Consider the following 21,585-nt stretch of genomic DNA (forward strand, 5'->3'; position numbering starts at 1 on the left):
CGTGCATAAGGCAGTCTGTCCAGCCTGGCAGTGGTCGGGGGAGGGGCCACCCCTCTTCCTGACACAATGGTTCCTTTAGTTTTGCTTTCAGTGGCTGCTGATGTGCAGGAATGAATTCCTCACACTAGAACCCTGTACAGTGCCTTGCGAAAGTATTCGGCCTCCTTGAGCTTTGCGACCCTTTGCCACATTTCAGGATTCAAACCTAAAGATATGAAAGTGTAATTTTTTTGAAGAATCAACAACAAGTGGGACACAATCATGAAGTGGAACGAAATTTATTGGATATTTTAAACTTTTTTAACAAATAAAAAACTGAAAAATTGGGCGTGCAAAATTATTCAGCCCCTTTACTTTCAGTGCAGCAAACTCTCTCCAGAAGTTCAGTGAGGATCTCTGCATGATTCAATGTTGACCTAAATGACTAATGATAAATAGAATCCACCTGTGTGTAATCAAGTCTCCGTATAAATGCACATGCACTGTGATAGTCTCAGAGGTCTGTTTAAAGCGCAGAGCATCATGAAGAACAAGGAACACACCAGGCAGGTCCGAGATACTGTTGTGGAGAAGTTTAAAGCCGGATTTGGATACAAAAAGATTTCCCAAGCTTTAAACATCCCAAGGAGCACTGTGCAAGCGATAATATTGAAATGGAAGGAGTATCAGACCACTGCAAATCTACGAAGACCTGGCCGTCCCTCTAAACTTTCAGCTCATACAAGGAGAAGACTGATTAGAGATACAGCCAAGAGGCCCATGATCACTCTGGATGAACTGCAGAGATCTACAGCTGAGGTGGGAGACTCTGTCCATAGGACAACAATCAGTCGTATACTGCACAAATCTGGCCTTTATGGAAGAGTGGCAAGAAGAAATCCATTTCTTAAAGATATCCATAAAAAGTGTCGTTTAAAGTTTGCCACAAGCCACCTGGGAGACACACCAAACATGTGGAAGAAGGTGCTCTGGTCAAATGAAACCAAAATCGAACTTTTTGGCAACAATGCAAAACGTTATGTTTGGCGTAAAAGCAACACAGCTCATCACCCTGAACACACCATCCCCACTGTCAAACATGGTGGTGGCAGCATCATGGTTTGGGCCTGCTTTTCTTCAACAGGGACAGGGAAGATGGTTAAAATTGATGGGAAGATGGATGGAGCCAAATACAGGACCATTCTGGAAGAAAACCTGATGGAGTCTGCAAAAGACCTGAGTGTCATACCTATAGGCATAAAAATGTGGTCTATTCTTGAGAATGACTGACAGGGATAGGAATAGTGAGTGTATTGCATTTTAGTTTGATTCACTTCGCGCCAGGAATCCACTATGTTGTACTTTGCGATTCGTTTTGAAAAGGATTGTTTATCAGTTTTTGGGGTTTGTGGGATTGGCGACTTGTCTAAAAAAGGGAAGATGGTCTGATTTAGGGGTGCATCCGTGATCCGAACGGGTCACCCCGTTCGAATCGGCACACCACGCGATCCGCGGAGCGCTCCGGAGCCTCGGCCATAGTAAAGTCCCCGGCTTCGGCCTAGCTCCGGAGCAGCGGCCATCTTGCTCCACCCCAGTGGAGACCGTGTGCTTGCCAGTGCACAGCGTGACACTCCTCCTCGCCTCAGCGCGCTGACTACAGACCTCGGACCACCGACTACAGGCATGTGGAGACAGTGTCTGTGAGATCTGCACCTGCTGGTAGGAGATAGACTGTCTGTCCTGGGGAGCATGGCTGTCTGTACTGAGCGGAGGAAGGGGGGACACCTGTGTCACCCGAGGAGGGGGGGACACCTGTGTCACCCGAGGAGGGGGGGACACCTGTGTCACCCGAGGAGGGGGGGACACCCAAGGAGGGGGGGACACCCGAGGAGGGGGGACACCCAAGAAGGGGGGACAACGGGGACACCCGAGGAGGGGGGGACACCCAAGAAGGAGGGACACCGGGGACACCCGAGGAGGGGGGACACCCAAGAAGGAGGGACACTGGAGACACCCGAGGAGGGGGGGACACCGGGGACACCCGAGGAGGGGGGACACCAGAGTGGAGTGGAGGACCCCGGTGACACCAGAGTGGAGTGGAGGACCCCGGTGACACCAGAGTGGAGTGGAGGACCCCGGTGACACCAGAGTGGAGTGGGCATCACTGATGAGTCACTGGCTGGCATCACTGATGAGTCACTGGCTGGCATCACTGATGAGTCACTGGCTGGCATCACTGATGAGTCACTGGCTGGCATTACTGATGAGCAATGATTGGCATCATGGGCACTGAGTGACATCCCTGGTGGTCATCAATGATGTGCAAGAAATAGAAAACTCGCGCCAGATTAATATACACTAATTGTAAACTTGATATACCAAGTGACTAACTGAGTGAAGCTGCTCCCAAAAAAAATCAGATGACTGACTTATGTAATGGTGCAATAGAAGTGATGAGCGCTAAAATTAATATAATGGATAATGTGTCACAATACTATTCAAGTGATCTATATCAGACCATATATTCAAATATAATCAGACCATGTACTCAAATATAAGTGAATAAAATAGATGATGGTAATATATCTTTAAATGCAATAGTGCCCAGATGATGTGAAATAAAAAGTCCAAAAAAAAAAAAAAAACGCACGATGAGTGCAACGTTCCAAGATTGGATCAAGTGCAAATACAAATACAAATAGTGCAATCCCAGATTGCAGAGATAAAGTGCAAATGCAAAGTGCTTGTAGATCTTCAAACAAAGTGCGAGAAGGGAGTGGTCCGCCTTCACCTATAGGTCACCAAAGTAATAATGGATGGCTCCTTACCACATGATGTTGACCAGATTAATTAAAATGTGGTCAATAAGGCTTAGTAGTAATATAAATCAGCAGGCTCTCATGGGTTCCAGTTTCAGCAATTGCAGCAGATGGTGTACCAAATGAGAGGAGATGCCACCATAGCCTAAAACCATTTAATAAATGAAAATAAAATACAAGTGCAAAATGGCCTCTTACTGTTGCTGGTGCCCTTGTCCCGGCACTGAGGCTGTGGGTTTTGTAGGGATATTAGACGAAGATTAGAGGTGGCCGCGTCCTGGTCTGCTAGCGTGCGTTTCACCGCTAGCTGTCCATCAACCAGTGAGACCAGAAGTGCGTGGCTGTGCGTGCGTGCGTGCGTGCCCGGATACCGCCTCGACGTCACGTTTCAGTTAAACCATCATCAGGAAGCGTCCTGATGACGGTTTAACTGAAACGTGACGTCGAGGCGGTATCCGGGCACGCACAGACACGCACTTCCGGTCTCATGACCTATTCTCATTTCTTGATGGCCTAAAATGCCAGGACAATACATATGCCCCCAGATGACCACTTTTGGAAAGTAGATAAAGTAATAAAGTAATTTTTTGTCACAATTTTTGGAAAATTAATAAATTTAAACAAAATGTTTTTCACATTTTATTTTTACATACTGTCACTGTAACAGCAATGTTTGAACTGTCATGAATGCGTTTAATTTCACAGCTGTGATTACTATTATGATGCTGTGATTGGCCTACAGCTATCACATGGTACAGGGTGCTGTGATCAGGTTCAGGTACCATGTGATAGCTGAGGGCCAATCACTGCATCACGATACTAAGCACAGTGAAAACCATAACATAACAGTTGTGTTTACATTGTTATCATGTGATTGCAACTCAGCCTCATTCGCACTAGTGTGCATGTGCTGGATGATGCGCAGGTAGGTCCCTGGCCTGTAGCTGGCACCCGTTTGCAGTAAAACTACTGTGGGTGGACGGCAACGTTTTTTTTTTTTTTTAACATTTTGCTGGCTGGAACCTGAACAGTTGGACATTTGAGTGTTGAGTGAAAAACAGAAAGTTGTGCTTTTGACTGCTGGTGATTGCCTGTGGTTACAATTGTTTTCTTCTTTGGGATCTTTGCTATCTGCTTTTTACACAGCTAATCTGCTAATTAAGGGGAGTGGTAATTGTTTCCAGGTTCTACAAGTAATCTATAACTTTCTGTAGTACTTACTTTGAGCTTGCCCACATTTTGCTTGATGGAACTTTGACAAATTTGGAGAGTTTAAAGGGGTTGTAAAGGTAATTTTTTCCCCTAAAATGGCTTCCTTTACCTTAGTGCAGTCCTTCTTCACTTACCTCATCCTTCAATTTTGCTTTTAAATGTCCTTATTTCTTCTGAGAAATCCTCACTTCCTGTTCTTCTGTCTGTAACTACACACCGTAATGCAAGGCTTTCTCCCTGGTGTGGAGAAAGCCTCTTGAGGGGGGAGGGGGCGAGCAGGAGTGTCAGGACACTCTCTGCTTTGCAGATAGAGAAAGGAGCTGTGTTAGTGGGCATCCTGACACTCCTGCTCGCCCCCTCCCCCCTTAAGAGATGAAGATATATGATATGATATATAATCATATTAATGTAAAGATATTAATATCAAATGTAACACAGTGGACAGGGGCAATCCTAAACAAACGCGTGTCCATTTTCGTGCAGTAAAACATCAGTACTACAAACTGCACGTTCCTCAAAAAAGCAATACAATAGTTTGGATGTAATGTGGATTTGTATGCATATTTTGTAATTTTTTTTTTTTTTTTTTGCAAAGGGGTGAAGCAGATGACTGTTACAGAGCTAAATGATCTTCTGGAGGAAATTGAGATTGCCATTAAGAATTATTCAGAGGAACTGGTACAGCATCTGGACTTAAGAGATGAGCTTGAATTTGAGAAAGAAGTAAAGAACAGTTTCATTTCTGTCCTAATTGAAGTTCAAAATAAACAAAAAGAGCACAAGGAAAATGTAAAAAAGAAGAAAAAGCTAAAAAGTAACAGCACACAGAATGGCAAGCAGGAAAGAAGTAACTTACCAGGAACGGTACATATATTTACCTAATCTTATGTATTTGTGAAAAGTATTTATAGTGTGAAGCTGCCTATGCCTATGTGAATTGAATTTTACAGTAACTGTTACAGGGAACCAGTGAAAAAAAATATGGAGTTGTGACTGCTGTCTTGGTTTATGTCCCAGACACTTATCCTAATCTTGGCTTCACGTTCAGGTTAACAAACCTGGAACAAGTATATAGAATGGGACTGGGCTGTTTGCTTGTTCAATGCATGCTTGGTCATTGATTCAAGAAATATTAAAACCAGCATCAGAATGGCACACATTCCAGAAACGAGTCAGCAGAGCAGTGTCTATATTTCTATTCTCATAGGTTTAGTTTTAATGGACAGATCACTCGGAACTGATATTTCAGTTATGAAAGGACACTAGTGAGTTTTGTGCACTGCATTCAATTTTTTTATGGACTTGGGTACATTTTCATGTTTCCATTTCTGATCAGCCCTTTTACAATGGAGTTTTACAGCATCCGTAGTAACGAAGACCTTTGAAATCCTTGCCAAATGAGAAATTTAGTGGCCGAAATAACATTTACCGATGCCTATTTTTCGTTTTTTTTTTTTTTTTTTTTTTTTTCACTGCTCTGGACCCGACCCTGTATTAATGAGCTTTGCTGTGTTTATGGTTCCATAGACTATAGTGCATCTCATCTCGTCTTCATTTCAGCAAAAAAACGCAGAGTTTTGCTAAAAGACAAATTAATACTCTTCGCATTAATGCCTCTTGCACACAGGAGTAAAAATGCTGTGTTTTTTTTTTGTTTGTTCACTGATTTGGAATGAGATGCATTGTTTTATGGAACTGTGCACAGTAATACAGCGTTGAGTATAGAGCAGTACATTTTTTTAATAAAGGGTACCTGTCACTTCCTATGCTATCAGTGATGTTGTTCATCCCTTGTGATAACTATCACAAAAAAAAGAGTAAAATTACTGGTATGTTTTTAAAAATGAAAGCACCCCTGTCCCCTAGTGCTCATATGCAATATGTGAATGCCCATGTAGGTCCTGCACGCATATGTAAATGGTGATTGCACCACACCTGTGAGGTATCATCTTGACCGTCAGTGAATGACAACAATATTGGCACCAGAGCTCATGTTCAACTCTAAACTGGTAACCTGTAAAAGCTTTTAAAACGTCACCCATGGAGATTTTTGGGTACTATATTTTTTCTAGTTTCATGGGCATGTGTGGCATGTTGAGTATCTATTTACTCGCCATAACATCTTTTCTATATTTACCAAAAAAAAGGTAGTATTATACACACACATTGTGTTTGCGTGCCCTAAAATACATTAAAGTGTATTTTTTCCTGGAAAAGTTGTGTTTGATAAATTGCTGTAAAAATATTTTGCGACATGATAAAATTGCAACAGCCACCATTTTATTCGCCCGGACCTCTGCTTTCAGAAAACATATAATGTGTGGGGGCTCTAATACTTTTTCTAGGAAACAAAAAATCAGAATTCAACATACATGTAAAATTTCAACTTTTGCCCTTTCGTATGAGACACAGGATGAAATCTTTCAGGTACAGTACATTGGGATTTTTGCTAGTGAACAGTTCTATCTTCTCTGAAAGAAGCAACCATTTTTCCTGTATCTTTTGTACTTGAAGATTCTTTTCTTCTAGAAGGTTTCTACAGTTGCTGTGGAGCCAGAAGGAGCTCACTTGGCAGCTCTCCAAATTGTCTGTCTGATCTTGGACATTGCCATGGAATACATACTCCATTTGACTCTACTGTGAAGGATTAAGGGAGACTGACCTATACGGTGACCTTGAGCTCTGGGCTCTACTGAAATCCCTTGGTGTAATGTGTGAGTCAGCCAAAACACTTTTACAGGCTGTGCTGCACTTACTGATAGAAACTTGTCCCTGAAAACCCTCTAGGGGGGTAGCCTGTCACCAGTGCGAAGACTTTCTTGAAAGGGTTTAATTCCCTGCACTCTACCTAACACACTCCAGTTCACACCTCTAATGGGTGTTGGCCTTTTGCACTGGGCACACAACATAACCAATTTGTTGCCTGGCCACAGCTCCTCAGGTTTTCACCAAGGAGCTAGCCCCTTCTTTTGCGGTTTCCCTCTCAGGGCATCCCCATAATTGGATATGTTGCCTAGCTTCTTCTGAAGATCAGTTGGCGCAGGCTTTATCAGCCAATGTCCAACAGATTACCTAGACCCTACAGAAGTTCAGATGGATCGCAAATATTCAGACATAAGCACTGGAATTCATTTCATTGCTTGGAGTACCTAAACCCTGTCCTAAATTGTCCTGCCACAAGACAGACTGCAGACTTTTTCTGCTTCCACATTCGAACTCAACAGACCTGGAGCCTGCCAACCCTCCTTTTTTTCCTTGAGGGTTCTAAGCTTAATGGTGGCCTCTTTCTGAACAGTTCTTATATGCTGAATTACAATCCAGACCATTGCAGCACAACATTCTGACAGCGTGAGGCTGGCCTGCACTGGGCTGTTGCATTCACCTGCCAAAATTAGGCTTACCCTGGTGGATCACAAGTACAGAGCTGAAGACGAGGAAATCCTTTCTTCCACTGGTTTAAAAGGTTCTTGGAACAGATGCCAGCCAGTCAGGCTGGGTATTCTCTCTGTGCAGGGGATGTGGTAACCAGAGAAATCTGGTCTCCTGATCAATATTCTGGAGCTCAGAACAATTTGGTTATCCCTTTTAGTGCTGGACCTCTCAGTTTTAAGGTAATCTATACTAGGATTTTCCTGGCAATGCTACGGCAGTGGCTTTATATCAAACATCAGGGAGAAAACAGAAGTCTCGCAGCTTGAACAGAAGGTGATTAGATCCTGACTTGGGCAGAATGTCACATTGATATGTGTCTGCACTGTACGCCATGCATTTCCCAGGCGTGGAATATTTTCAAGCAGATTTCATCAGTCTTCAGTGTCTGGGCTCGTAGAACTTCTGGTTTTTGGTTCAACACAAACTGAGAATGTTTGTCTCAAGGTCCAGGAATCCTCTTGCCTTTGCAGTGGATGCTCTGGTGACTTAGCGTGGTCACTCTGTTCCTCCTCTAAACCCCCTTCCTCACACCTGCTCTGCAGGATCAAGGCTGAATGTACACGGCTAATGTGTAAGTCTTGGAAAAATATTTGCAAATGGATAGAAACTGACTAAAAGACCGAATTCAGAGAGTAGTGGTTAATTATTCATTTTTATAATCCCCTTTTTTTTCTTTATTATCACAAGTTTCAACATAGAACATAAAACCAACCAAATTACCCTCTTTTCATCGTATAACATATTATCCCCCCTCCCCTGGACACACATTAATTACTTTCCTTCTCAAAAAAAAAAAAAAAAACCTTAAAGGCGCTTATAAGCCCCTTATTATATTGTGCCATTATATAATATCCAGTGCACCGTTAAAAATTTAGAAGGCCGCTTACTAGCGCCTTACTGTGTGGATTTATTACTCCTATGTGTGATTTCCCGTAAACCCCAATTAAAAGAAGAAAAGGGGGGGGGGGGTTAAGGTGTAGATGGGAGACGGTGGCACTCACCATGACGCATACATATGTACCCTCCAAATACCAGAGTCCTCCCTTACCCCCAGCCCCCCCCCCCCCCCCATGTGTCTTCCCCTGGGAAGAGCGGACTACCTACCACAAAGGAAAGGAACACACAACAAAAAAAAACAACAAACACAAATGACTTACAACTTACATCTCTCTCCTCGGATCCTCTCCCCCACCACCCCCAACCTACCTAATCTATTCCTATCTCAGGGGAGTGATATATCCATCCTGCCCATGTATCTTTGAATTTATTCTGTTGGTCCTTAACTATATGTATCCATCTCTCTGCCTCCAGAATCCTCTCCAGCTCCATCTTCCAGTCCATTATAGTAGGACATCTTGATTGTTTACAATATCTAGGTATTCATGCCTTTGCTGCATTTAGCAGATGTGGAGTGACACTTCTTTTATAGAACTTTGTAGACGATGGCATCCCGTGGAAAAGAAAATGTAGTGGAGAGAACTCTATAGGTCTGAGTGTCATTCTTTTAATCCAGGGGGCTATCTCCTCCCAAAAATATTTAATCTTGGGGCAGTACCACCATAGATGTAGGAACGACTCCCTCTGGTTACATCCCCTCCAGCAGTTGACATCTGCCGTTGGATATATCTGAACCAATCTTGTCGGTGTACGATACCACCTAGCTAAGAACTTATAGGACATCTCTTGTATGCTGGAGCTTATTGAGGAGTCATGTGTTGTTTCCATCAACCTTTTCACTTGTTCTGATGTAAAATTGTGACCCAGTTCCCTTTCCCATTCCCGAATGAAATAGGGAGTTGTCTGGCTTTGAGCACTCAGCACCAATCTATACATACGAGATAGAATATGGCCTGGCTCTGACAGTTCAACACACCACTCCTCAAAGGTAGTCAGGGTATTTGCTGGCCTAATCTGATGTTTCCATTTATTAAATAGATCCTTTAACTGACAGTATTTCCATTCTGCCATTGTCACTTCCCCCCACTTCTGTACCAGTACTCCCAATGACAACAATTTCCCTTGTGGGTGCAATTCCTGCACAGTTTCCCCTCCATATAAAGAAAATGATCCCACGGGAGACGAAGATAGGATACCTCTGGGGATGTAAGGGGCTACTAAGGCAATGACGGACAGTGATGTAGGTCAAAGTATGTTTATTCAATAATGATACAAAAATACAAAAATGCTGGGATAAATGGTTATCAAAAATAGGGAGCTACAAGTAGCAAATGTTAAAAAAACAACTTGCTTGGCCTGCCAGTACTGCACCAATGAACAAAGTTAATTGAAAATTGTAGACAAACACATAAAACACATGGACAAACACAGACAACGGGTAACTAAGGCGGTCCGGACGCCTAATGGATCGCACCTCCTGAAATTCCCATGCGGTAAAAATACCGTGTATAGAATAATTAATAATGTTTATTATATGTAAACGTTTTGGGAATAAACAGGGTGTGCGTCCCCAAGGGAGACTTGAACTGTGATCTAATGGCTGGACAATATGCGGGGCTAACTACTGCTGTCTGATTTGCTGACGCAAACAAATCCGGGAGTGATCTTCAAATATGTCCCAAAGACTGGGTTTATCCCAGGGCTATGACATTGCAACAAAGATTGTCCTGTATCTGGGCTGTAGAAAAACGAAAATTATTTCCGTATGAACATTGTTTCCCAGGATTCCGGTATAATAATTGCTGTTGAATGCAAAGCGCAGTGGATCTGCAGAACACCTGGACTTATACAAGCCTGACTGCAGTCAGTGTGGTGCGCATTAAAAAGTTTCTATGAGGCCAGGTGTAACATGATGAATAGGCATTTGGGCTACACTTTGGTTGTAATGAAACATGAACGATCTTACCGGTCTCTTGTAGATAGAGAACTGAAGCTAAGCGGCTGGATCTTACGTCTGACACTTTCTGTTGAGGGTATGCAGCTGCCGGCGTCTGTGACATTCAGATGCGCCTCTGCTGGTCAGTAGTTAGTAAGTCGCCGAGCCGTGCGATCTGATGTGGAGTCCAATGCCTCTATTCCTCCGGATGTTCGCACTGTTCTGTCCCGTGTGTGCCGTGCGTGTGGCACACGCTATTGTATTGGTATGTTCACAGCCAGAACTTTTTTCTTTCGTTCAATCTCCCGCTTAGCTGGGGAGTAGCTTATGCGGCGTCCAGGCGCCGCGTGACGTCAACGCGTTTTGCAACGTGTAGTGCGTAGCTTTGTCTGGACGGTTTCCCCTCCCCTCCCTTCCCCAGGACTCTAAACTTCCCTTTTCCTCCCCCGGAGGGAACCAGGGAAATCCCTCTAGGGGTGTTATTGGTGAAATTGGGGGAGCAAACCTTCCTGTGCCATTCATTCTGTCCCATATAGTTAATGTTGTTCTTGTCAAGGGCGATGCATACTCCGACAGCCCCCTATAAGGGGTTGGAATCCAAGGCGCGCCCGCCTGATTCCTTCCTGCTAGTGTTTTCTCCAGGGGTACCCACAGTTTACTCACCGAGTCATGACACCAGTTCATTATACAGATCAGGGCCATGGCTCTGTAGTATAACACTATATCTGGTAGGCCTACCCCTCCCTCCCCCTTTGATCTCAGAATCTCATATGCCAGCCTGGGGTGTTTATCTCCCCATACAAATATCACAAAGGCCCTCCTTAGTTGTTTAAAAAATAATTGTGGGAGGGTTATGGGGATGGTATGTAGGACATAAATAAGCCTAGGGATTACACTCATTTTGAGCACATTTACCCTACCAAACCATGTCAGGGTGAGACTTCTCCACTTCTGCAGGTCTTTTAATATGGATAACACCAGGGGCCCATAGTTTAAATCTAATAGGAGTTTTAAGTCTGGGGTTATATATATCCCTAGTTACGATAGGGAGTCTAAACACCATACAAAGGGAAATAATCGTTGCAGCTTATTCCTCATCCTCACGGGCACATGAACTGGCATTAACATCGACCTTTCGATATTTATTTTAAAGTTTGATATAAGACTAAATTTCTGTATCTCCACCATCAATTCTGTCATGGACTCCTGAGGTGAGGAAAGATACAACAATAGGTCATCTGCATAGGCTGATATCTTATGCTCTATTGGACCAAATTATTTGGATCCTGTTATTCCCCCTAATTGTACGCAGGAAGGGTTCCAGTACCATAGCGAATAGTAATGGAGATAGTGGACACCCCTGTCTCGTCCCATTACGTATCCCAAAATAGTCTGACAGTCTACCATTAACTTTAACCCTCGCCCTGGGGTCCGCATACAATGCCATCACCCATCCCATCATCCGTTCTTTCAGGCCCATCTCCCTCAGAACTCCAACCATAAATCCCCATCCCACTCTATCAAAGGCTTTCTCCGCGTCTATTGAGATTACCACACTTGGAGTTTGATTTGGTCCTTTATACATCCAATGTAATACATGCAGAGCCCGGATGGTATTATCTCTAGCCTTTCGGCCCTTCATAAACCCTGTTTGATCCAAATGAATAAATTTGACTATGTGATCTTGTAATCTTAAGGCCAGGATTTTAGACAGGAACTAAGTGTCGGAGTTCAAGAGGGAGATAGGCCTATAACTGGAGCAACACTGGGGGTTTTTCCCTTCTTTCGGAATAACCATCACGAATGCCAACAATGCCTCTGGAGGCAATGGTTTAGAAATTGATAGAGAGTTAAGATGTCTGCAAAGAGGGCCTTGCAGAATCGAGGCAAACTTCTTGTAGTACATATTTGTAAAGCCATCAGGTCCCAGGCTTTTACCTAGTGCTGAGGCCACAATCACTCCCCCTAGTTCTTCCATAGAGATAGCTTTTTCCATTTCCTCTAGGGCCTCAGTCGGTATAGCTCGCGGTCCTGAGCCTTCCAAATATTCTCGTATTCTATCCCCCTGCCTGTAGTCCACTCCTTAAAGATAAGTAAAAGCGATGAAACTCTCCTGCTATCGCCTGAGAGTCTACTATTTGCCTTTCGCCCCTCTTTATAGTATGTTCATGACGTGTATCTTGTTGTTTCGTTACTTGTCTGGCCAGCAGCCTCCCACTCTTATTCCCCTATTCGTAGAAGCGATGTGTGAAATATCTATGTTTTATTTTTAACTTCTCGATCCAAAAGTTGTTTTGTTTGAAGTCTTTCCGAAATTTCTCCAGTTTCTGCTCATCTCCCGGTTCTAAATGGGCTTTATGTTTAATTTCCATTTTATGTATCTCTTCTAATAGCATAGCCATTTCCTTTTGTCTTTCTCTTTTAATACGTGAACCCATTGAAATGAACTCTCCTCTAATAACCGCCTTGTGGGCCTCCCATACCCCTTGGTCAGACACCCCCTCTGACACGTTATTCTCAAAATATGTTGTAATGTACGGGAAAGAGATTCCACATTCTGTTTGTCATCCAAAATGGATTCATTTAGTCTCCAAATTTTCTCCAGGTTTCCAATCGATGCCGGGTTTTCCGTTACACAGACTGGAGCATGGTCAGATATGGTGATCGAATCTATGTTCGATGAGTCCACTTGATTCAAATAGTATTGATCAATCAACAACATATCAATCCTTGAGTAGACCCCATGCGTTTTAGAATAATAGCTGTAATCTCTGTCCTGTTCATGCATCACTCTCCAACAATCCACCAAATGTATGGCGCGGAGACGCTTTTTAACACTTCTTAATGCCTTATGTGATATAAACGTTTTCCTGGAGGAGGTGTCTAGACCCGGTTCCAGGGTAATATTAAAATCCCCTCCCATAACCAGTAAACCCTCTCTAATCTTTTCCAAAATGTCCAACGTTTTAATAAAAGTAACTGTAAATCATAGCAAAAGTGTAATATTGACCCTGCATCTTCCCCTTAACAAAAAGAAAACGACCTTCCGGGTCTTCCTGTGTTTCTATGGGTATTAAAGGACATTGTTTATGTATTGCAATTGTGACTCCTCTGGCTCTGGGAATAGGTGAGGGTGCATGGAACCATTGGTTATAGGGATAGAAAGGCATACGAGGGATCGACCCTGCCACAAAGTGCGTCTCCTGGAGAAAGACTAGGGGTGCAACGGATCAGAAAACTCACGGATCGGATCGATCCTCGGATCAGGAGTCACGGATCGGATCATTTTTCGGATCAGCAAAAAAAAAATACTAATCTTGTTACACCCAACAGAGTTTTAGATTCAGTTATTTTCAACACAAAACGGAGCTTAAATACAGAATATGTAAATCTGACGGACTGTTTACATGTTACATTTTAAAATCTGCAGCAAACCTTACATGCGTGCTAATGTGACAGAACATCTCTGATTTTCACATTAAGTTAAATATTAATATCAGAGATGTTCTGTCACATTAGCAAGCATGTAAGGTGCCATTAAACGCAGCTATTCACAAAAAAAAAAAAAACTATTTGTTTTTTTACCAAAAAACATTTATCAGAGTACAAATTGGCCTAAATATATGAGCGACACAGTACCGTATCGCAAAAAAATGCTCTGGTCAGGAAGGGGGGGGGGTAAATCTTCAGAGGCTGAAGTGGTTAAACGGGGACCTGGACAATGCCATACACAGTGTGTGAAGCAAAGGGACGGTGTACTGTGACATGCTGTGTATACAGTGGGGGAAGTGTAGCACACACACAGACAGTAGCGATGTACAAACACACACTGACAGGTTAAGCCCTCTCCACCCCTCCTAAGGACTCTCATGATCCCCCTCACAGCCCGGTGTGATTGTTCCAGCACGGCATTCCAAGCAGGCAGGTTAGGGAGAGGAGAAAGTGAGTGAGAGGAAGTAACAAGCTGAACACACACTGCTGGTTTAGTTTCTCACCTCTCTATACAGTGCACTTGTTCCCGATCCCTCACCTAACATTATCTTATCTGTAGAGCAGAGGCTGGCTGTTCCCCCTTCCAGACACTTACAGATTACTGTGTAATCATGGGTGAGTCGGTGACATCCATCGCTTCTGTCGGAGCAGCCAGGGGAATTCAGTCCCATGCTGTGAAGGGTCACTGGCAAGCACACGCTCTCCACTGGGGTGGAGCAAGATGGCCGCCAGCTCCGAAGCTAGGCCAAAGCCGGGGACTTTCCTACGGCCGAGGCTCCGGAGCGATCCGCGGATTGTGTGGTGTGCCGATCCGAACGGGGTGGCCCGTTCGGATCACGGATCGGTGACGATCCGTTGCACCCCTAAGAGACTATATCGGCCTTCTTATGACGCAGTTCCTGCCAGAGATGGCCCCTCTTATTGCCTGAGCCAAGACCCCTCACATTATACGATATAATTTACATTCTCTCTGCCATCTATTATACTATCGGATACTCCCTTTAAAAGGCGGTCAGTCGGGCTGGGGGGAGGACACACGGAGAGAGAGAGTGACAGACAACCAAAAATTAAAAACTCAGAAAAAAAAAAAAAACACCACACTTCTATCACCATTCACAAATAACCTACTATACCTCTGTATATATTAAATAAACCTTTCCCTAAAAGGATGGTAACCCCTGGACCCGGCTTTCCCTTCCCTCCCTGTCAGAGATCCCTCTTCCTCCTGCCCCTGGCAGTAAACCAAGTCCCTTTTGGGACCTACCTATTCGGGGGGGGGGGAATTATTGAAAAAACATGTGCCGGGCATCTCGTGCTCCCCGGGCATTTCTTTACCTATATGCCTGTGCCATTCTGTATTTTATTCCAACTCAATAAAGGGTAACAAGAGAAAATAAGAGCGAGAGAAAAAAAAAACCTCTCCTTCTCTCCCCCTTCTCCTCTTTTGGAGAGGGCACTTCTTTCCCCCTCTCTCTCTCTCTTCCCTTTAAAAAAAAAAAAAAAAAAAAAACCAAGAAGGGTAGATCACGCCCTCAAAAATATTATCTCAAAATAGAGAACACGAAAGAGAAGAGAGAGGGAAAAAAAAAAAGATCTCTTTCTTTATCATTACATCACGGGACACAGAGCGACATTCATTACTATATGGGTTATATGGAGTACCTTCAGGTGATGGACACTGGCAATCTCAAACAGGAAATGCCCCTCCCTATATAACCCCCTCCCATAGGAGGAGTACCTCAGTTTTTACGCCAGTGTCTTAGGTGTTGGTCATGGTTTAGCTTGCCTCCGCATCCTTGGGATTAGGTGAGCTAACCGGTTCTGTCCAAAGGCCTCAGCGCTAAAGTGGTCAGTAACCGGACCCCAAACCCTTGGGGTATAGCCCATAATGCTTTTCTTTTGAGAGAGCTGGACCCTGGGCCCAGAACTTAGAAACCTTTGGGTGCCTAATGTTTCTGTTGCCAGAGTGCTATATGGGCCCAGGACAGTGGATCCTTCATAGGAACCCAGGGCCTGAAGGTCTAGACATCCCCACGGAGATGGGGGAAGATTGGGCCTCTTGCTTGGCAAAGTCCTGCGGCATGGAGCAGGTAAGTGAGGGGAAAACTTGCGGAACTTGGTTCTTAGCAGGTTTTTTCTGGGGGGTCACAGGGGACATGCCTAAAGTTATGCGCTGCATCTAGCAAACTAGTCACATATCTTAATGATAGGATGGCTCTATGTGTATTTTTTCCCCATAAGAAGTGACCTCCCTTGTAGTGTTGGAAAAGCATTTGAGTAGGGCCTGTGTAATATAAAATGTATGTGTGTGTCAGAGAGCTATGCTTACCTGCAAGCCTCCAGGCGATGCTCCATCAGTCTTCCTCCTCAGAGCCTGCTAAGCAGGCAAAACGCTGACCTCCTCGTGGTTCCAGCTGGAGCAGAGAGGCTCCCTTCCCCCCAACCCCCCCCCCTATCGGCGGGCGCGCGCGCGTTCACGTGTTATAGGCGCAATTCGCGCCGTTTAGCTGAGGGGGGAAGGGCGGGTCAGTGGTTTAAGTAAGGGGCGGCCCTTCCTTTTCGTTCCAAACAGCATTCGATACATTGGAACTGGGGAGGAAAGACCAGAGCGGCAGCACGGGGCGCCAAGGACACACAGTGGCCAAAAAAGAATATTGCAGTCTTCAGAAGACTGTTTTCAAGCCTAGAAATAGGCTGTTTCTTTCCATCTCATAGTTTTTCTTGCAATACTACTCAGGGGGACAGAATGATTTTTCTTTCCTGGATTTGAAAAAAAAAGAAAAAAAAAGGTCATCTAGGGGAGAGGAAGCACTTTTTATCCCCCAAACAGGTGTTTGGGCAATTAACTTTTATAGTTCCAAGTACCAATAGGTAGCAGGTGTACCTCGGTATTGTACCATGGCATCCGGAGAGGGTACAAGAGGTGGGGATTCCCCCAGAGAGTCTGAGGTCTCGGACAAAGCTATGCCGCTGCTTTCCCCTCAGGGAGCCTTGGGGCCATCGGGATCTGGGGCTGGAGCTGGCGCGGGTCAGTCCAACCCTAAGATGGTCACGGACGAGGTATTACTCACCTCTTTAAGAGAGATGGAGAAAAGAATGGGAAAAATGATAGCCACAGCTATGCGGGGCAGTAAACAGATTAGATCTCCGTCGCCCGAGCGTGGACCCTCAGAAGAGGAGGTCCTTTCCTCAGGGGAATTGGACGATCTCTTGGACAAGGACCAAGCAGGTTCAGGGATCGAAGATCCGGATACAGAGGAGTCTGGAGCAGTCTCCCAAGGGGAGGGCTGGTGGATTCAAGCCTTAACGGACTTGGTCCATAATGCATTCAACTTGCCAGTACCAGATCTCCAGGTATCAACGGTTTCAGCTTTGGGCTCACTGAGGGCGCCTCAAAGCAATGCAGTGTTTCCGATCCACCCTCTATTAGAGGGAGTTTTGTTCCAAGATTGGAACAAGCCAGATAAAATCTTCTTACCACCTAAAAGATTCTCTGCCCTATATCCTATGGAAGATAAATTTTCCAAGAAATGGGCTACTCCTGCAGTGGACGCAGCCATCTCATGTGTTAACAAGTCGTTAACATGCCCTGTAGAAAACATACAGGTATTCAAGGATCCAGTTGATAAACGCTTGGAAGCACTACTTAAGAACTCCTTCACTACGGCAGGGGCAGTAGTACAGCCAGCGGTGGCTGCGATTGGGGTTGCTCAAGCATTATCGGATCAAGTTAAGCAGATGCTTAAACTTATTCCTGCCCAGCAGGCAGAAGAATTTTCGGATGTCCCTAGGGCCATATGTTTTACAGTAGACGCAATTAAGGATTCTATCCAGCAAGCGTCACGTTTATCGTTATCCCTTATCCATATGAGAAGACTCTTATGGTTAAAGAGCTGGGAGGCCGAGCCCCCATGCAAGAAGCTCCTGGTAGGGTTTCCCTTCTATGGAGGACGACTCTTCGGAGAAGACCTAGATAAATACATTCAGACCATTTCAAATGGCAAAAGTACTCTCTTGCCAACTAAGAAGAAGTTTCAGGGGCCTGCGTTTAAACGACAGTACTCCCCTGGGCAGGGGCCCTCTAATGCCAAACAGTATCGACGGCCTCCTGCGAAAGCAAACTTCGGCTTCAACAGCAAGTCTCAAGGACAGGCTGCTAGAGGCAGAAAGCAGTGGTTTCGCAAACCAGCAAAACCAGCCCCCAAGCCCTTATGAAGGGGCGCCCCCACCCACGAAGGTGGGGGGAAGGCTGCGACTCTTTTCAGAGGTTTGGGAAGCCAGCATTCCCGACGAGTGGGTACGGTCTTCCGTGGCCACGGGCTACAAATTAGATTTCCTAAAGTTTCCTCCTCCTCATTTCCAGGAGTCGAGGATTCCAAACGATCCGGAGAAAGGAGCCGCATTAATGTCGGCATTAAATCATCTACTTTCCCAGGAAGTAATAGTAGAGGTACCAGTCCTGGAACAGGGACTAGGTTTCTACTCCAACCTATTCATCATCCCGAAGTCCAATGGAGATGTCAGGCCAATTTTGGACCTAAAGATGGTAAATGCATACCTAAAGATCCGCTCATTTCGGATGGAATCCGTGCGGTCAGCAGCTGCCACACTCCAAAAGGACGACTTCATGGCGTCCATAGACATAAAGGATGCCTACCTTCATGTTCCAATTTATCAGCCACATCAAAAATATCTACGCTTCATGGTGGCTTCGCGTCACTTCCAATTCGTGGCGCTTCCCTTCGGGTTGGCTACGGCCCCCCGGGTGTTCACGAAGGTCCTAGCTCCAATCCTAGCCAAACTAAGGATCCAAGGGGTCACGATCCTAGCATACCTGGACGACCTCCTAGTCATAGATCACTCGTCTCCCGGCTTGGAGCGAGCAGTGGCCCTCACGGTCCAATACCTCGAAGTTCGGCTGGGTCCTAAATCGAGAAAAGTCAGCTTTCCTGCCCACAAGGCAGTTGGAATATCTCGGCATGAGATTAGACACAGAACAACAAAGAGTGTTTCTACCTCTGAGGAAGGTCAAAGCCATCAAGGAATTAATCCTACTGGTTCTAAGCAAAAAGGAACCGACTATTCGCCTATGTATGAGGTTACTAGGCAAGATGGTGGCCACATTCGAGGCGGTACCATACGCCCAGAGTCACACTCGCATCCTGCAGGCAGCCATCCTGTCAGCATGGAGCAGAAGGCCACAGGCCTTGGATATCCCGTTGCCGCTCTCATCAAGAGTCCGACAAAGTCTGTGTTGGTGGTTAGACCCTCAGAACCTACTGAAGGGGAGATCTTTCAGCCCAGTGGCTTGGAAGATAGTGACCACAGACGCCAGCCTGACAGGCTGGGGAGCAATTTTGGATGGTTGCACTCGCCAAGGTACTTGGGCAAAGCTAGAGGAGCAGTTGCCCATCAACATCTTGGAGCTCAGAGCTGCTCGACTAGCCCTCAGGGCTTGGACGTCAAAATTGCAGGGGTTCCCGGTGAGAATTCAATCAGACAATGCCACGGCTGTGGCATACATAAATCACCAAGGGGGAACCAGGAGTCAAGCCGCTCAGAGAGAGGTGAGCTTGATTCTCCTATGGGCAGAGGCTCATGTGCCCTGCGTATCGGCAATATTCATTCCCGGAGTGGACAACTTTCAGGCGTACTTCTTAAGCCGCCAGACTCTATGGCCGGGGGAATGGTCTCTGCATCCACAAATCTTTCAAGCACTCTGCCAAAGATGGGGAGTGCCGGACGTGGATGTCATGGCATCGAGACTCAACAAGAAGCTAGACAGGTTCATGTCCCGCTCAAGGGATCCGATGGCCTGCGGAACCGATGCGCTGGTTTGCCCTTGGCATCAGTTCAAACTTCTTTATGCGTTTCCCCCGCTTCAGTTACTACCCCGCCTGCTGCGCAGGATCAGGGTGGAGCACATACCAGTCATCCTGGTAGCTCCAGCATGGCCCAGAAGGGCATGGTACTCACTAATCTTAAGGATGGTAGTGGGAGACACTTGGACTCTTCCTCTACGGCCAGACCTGCTATCGCAAGGTCCGATCCTCCACCCTGCCTTACGGCATCTAAATTTGACGGCCTGGAAGCTGAATCCCTGATTCTCAGGGGTAGAGGTCTGTCTCAGAAAGTAATCTCTACCCTAATCAGAGCCAGGAAACCGGTCTCTAGGGTGATTTATCACAGGGTCTGGAAGGCCTATGTAGGTTGGTGTGAGTCCAAGCTATGGCTTCCTCGCAAATTCACCATTGATAGAGTTTTACGTTTTCTCCAGCTAGGAGTGGATAAAGGATTGGCATTAAGCACAATCAAGGGACAGATTTCTGCTCTGTCAGTGTGGTTTCAGCGGCCGCTGGCCACCCACTCGCTGGTTAAGACCTTCCTTCAAGGGGTCTTACGTATTAAACCTCCAGTTAAATCCCCGCTTTGCCCGTGGGATTTAAACCTTGTTCTGTCAAGTTTACAGAAACAACCGTTTGAGCCGTTGGCTGAAATTCCTTTGGTTTTACTGACAAGGAAGTTAGTATTTTTGGTCGCCATAGTTTCCGCAAGAAGAGTATCGGAACTGGCGGCCTTATCCTGTAAGGAACCATATCTTATTTTTCATAAGGACAGGGTCGTTCTCCGCCCTCATCCTTCCTTCCTACCGAAGGTTATATCCAGTTTTCATTTGAACCAGGATTTGGTATTACCATCCTTCTTCCCTAAACCTACTTCCAGAAAGGAAGGGTTGCTGCATACCTTGGATATCGTCAGGGCCATGAAGGCCTATCTTAAAGCTACAAAGAAGATCCGGAAAACAGATGTGCTGTTCATATTACCGAATGGGCCCAAGAAGGGGCAGGCAGCTGCAAGGTCCACCATTTCTAGGTGGATTAAGCAATTAATCACTCAGGCCTACGGCTTGAAAGGGTTGCCTCCTCCGTTATCATTAAAGGCTCATTCTACTAGGGCCATGGGCGCCTCCTGGGCAGCACACCACCAGATCTCTATGGCTCAGGTTTGCAAGGCGGCAACCTGGTCTTCTGTCCACACGTTTACAAAATTCTACCAGTTGGACGTAAGAAGGAATTCTGATACAGCCTTTGGGCAGGCAGTGCTGCAGGCTGCAGTTTGAGACCCTCGGATTCCGGGGGCTCCTCTTTTTTGAGTTAAATTTAAAATTTAAGATTATTTTTCTCAACTAAGTTGGATTTATTATGATTTGAGTATTCTCTAAATTAAATCCTTTTGTCTTGGAGATGTTCTCCCTCCCCTCATTGTAAGCATTGCTTTGGGACATCCCATATAGTAATGAATGTCGCTCTGTGTCCCGTGATGTAACGATAAAGAAAAAGAGATTTTTAATACAGCTTACCTGTAAAATCTTTTTCTTGGAGTACATCACGGGACACAGAGCTCCCACCCCTCTTATGGGGACCATTTTGGGAGACATACTGCTTGCTACAAAACTGAGGTACTCCTCCTATGGGAGGGGGTTATATAGGGAGGGGCATTTCCTGTTTGAGATTGCCAGTGTCCATCACCTGAAGGTACTCCATATAACCCATATAGTAATGAATGTCGCTCTGTGTCCCGTGATGTACTCCAAGAAAAAGATTTTACAGGTAAGCTGTATTAAAAATCTCTTTTTTCCTTTCCCTCCCTTTTCCCCTTCCGAGAGGGCACTTCTTCTTTCCCCTCACTTCTCTTCCCTCCAAAAAAGAGGCAAGGGAGGATAGATCACACCCTTCAAAAATATTACCGCAATAGAGAGAGAGAATAAAAAATTTTAATAAAAAAAAAAATTCACACAACTAAGGGGACGGGTGCCGA

The 21,585-nt window shown here is 45.2% G+C and overlaps 1 protein-coding gene across 3 annotated transcripts in view; it reads left to right on the forward strand.

Annotated features, from left to right (window-relative positions):
- Window positions 1–21,585, forward strand: part of FEZ2 (fasciculation and elongation protein zeta 2) — a 203,565-nt gene that overhangs the window by 94,297 nt on the left and 87,683 nt on the right. For all 3 annotated transcript variants that reach the window (XM_040350753.1, XM_040350755.1, XM_040350754.1), the window contains exon 5: window positions 4,606–4,874. In XM_040350753.1, the coding sequence (XP_040206687.1) occupies window positions 4,606–4,874 (269 nt within the window). The remainder of the gene's footprint in view (window positions 1–4,605; window positions 4,875–21,585) is intronic.

Source organism: Rana temporaria, chromosome 4, assembly GCF_905171775.1.
Source record: "Rana temporaria chromosome 4, aRanTem1.1, whole genome shotgun sequence".
Lineage (NCBI taxonomy): Eukaryota > Metazoa > Chordata > Amphibia > Anura > Ranidae > Rana > Rana temporaria.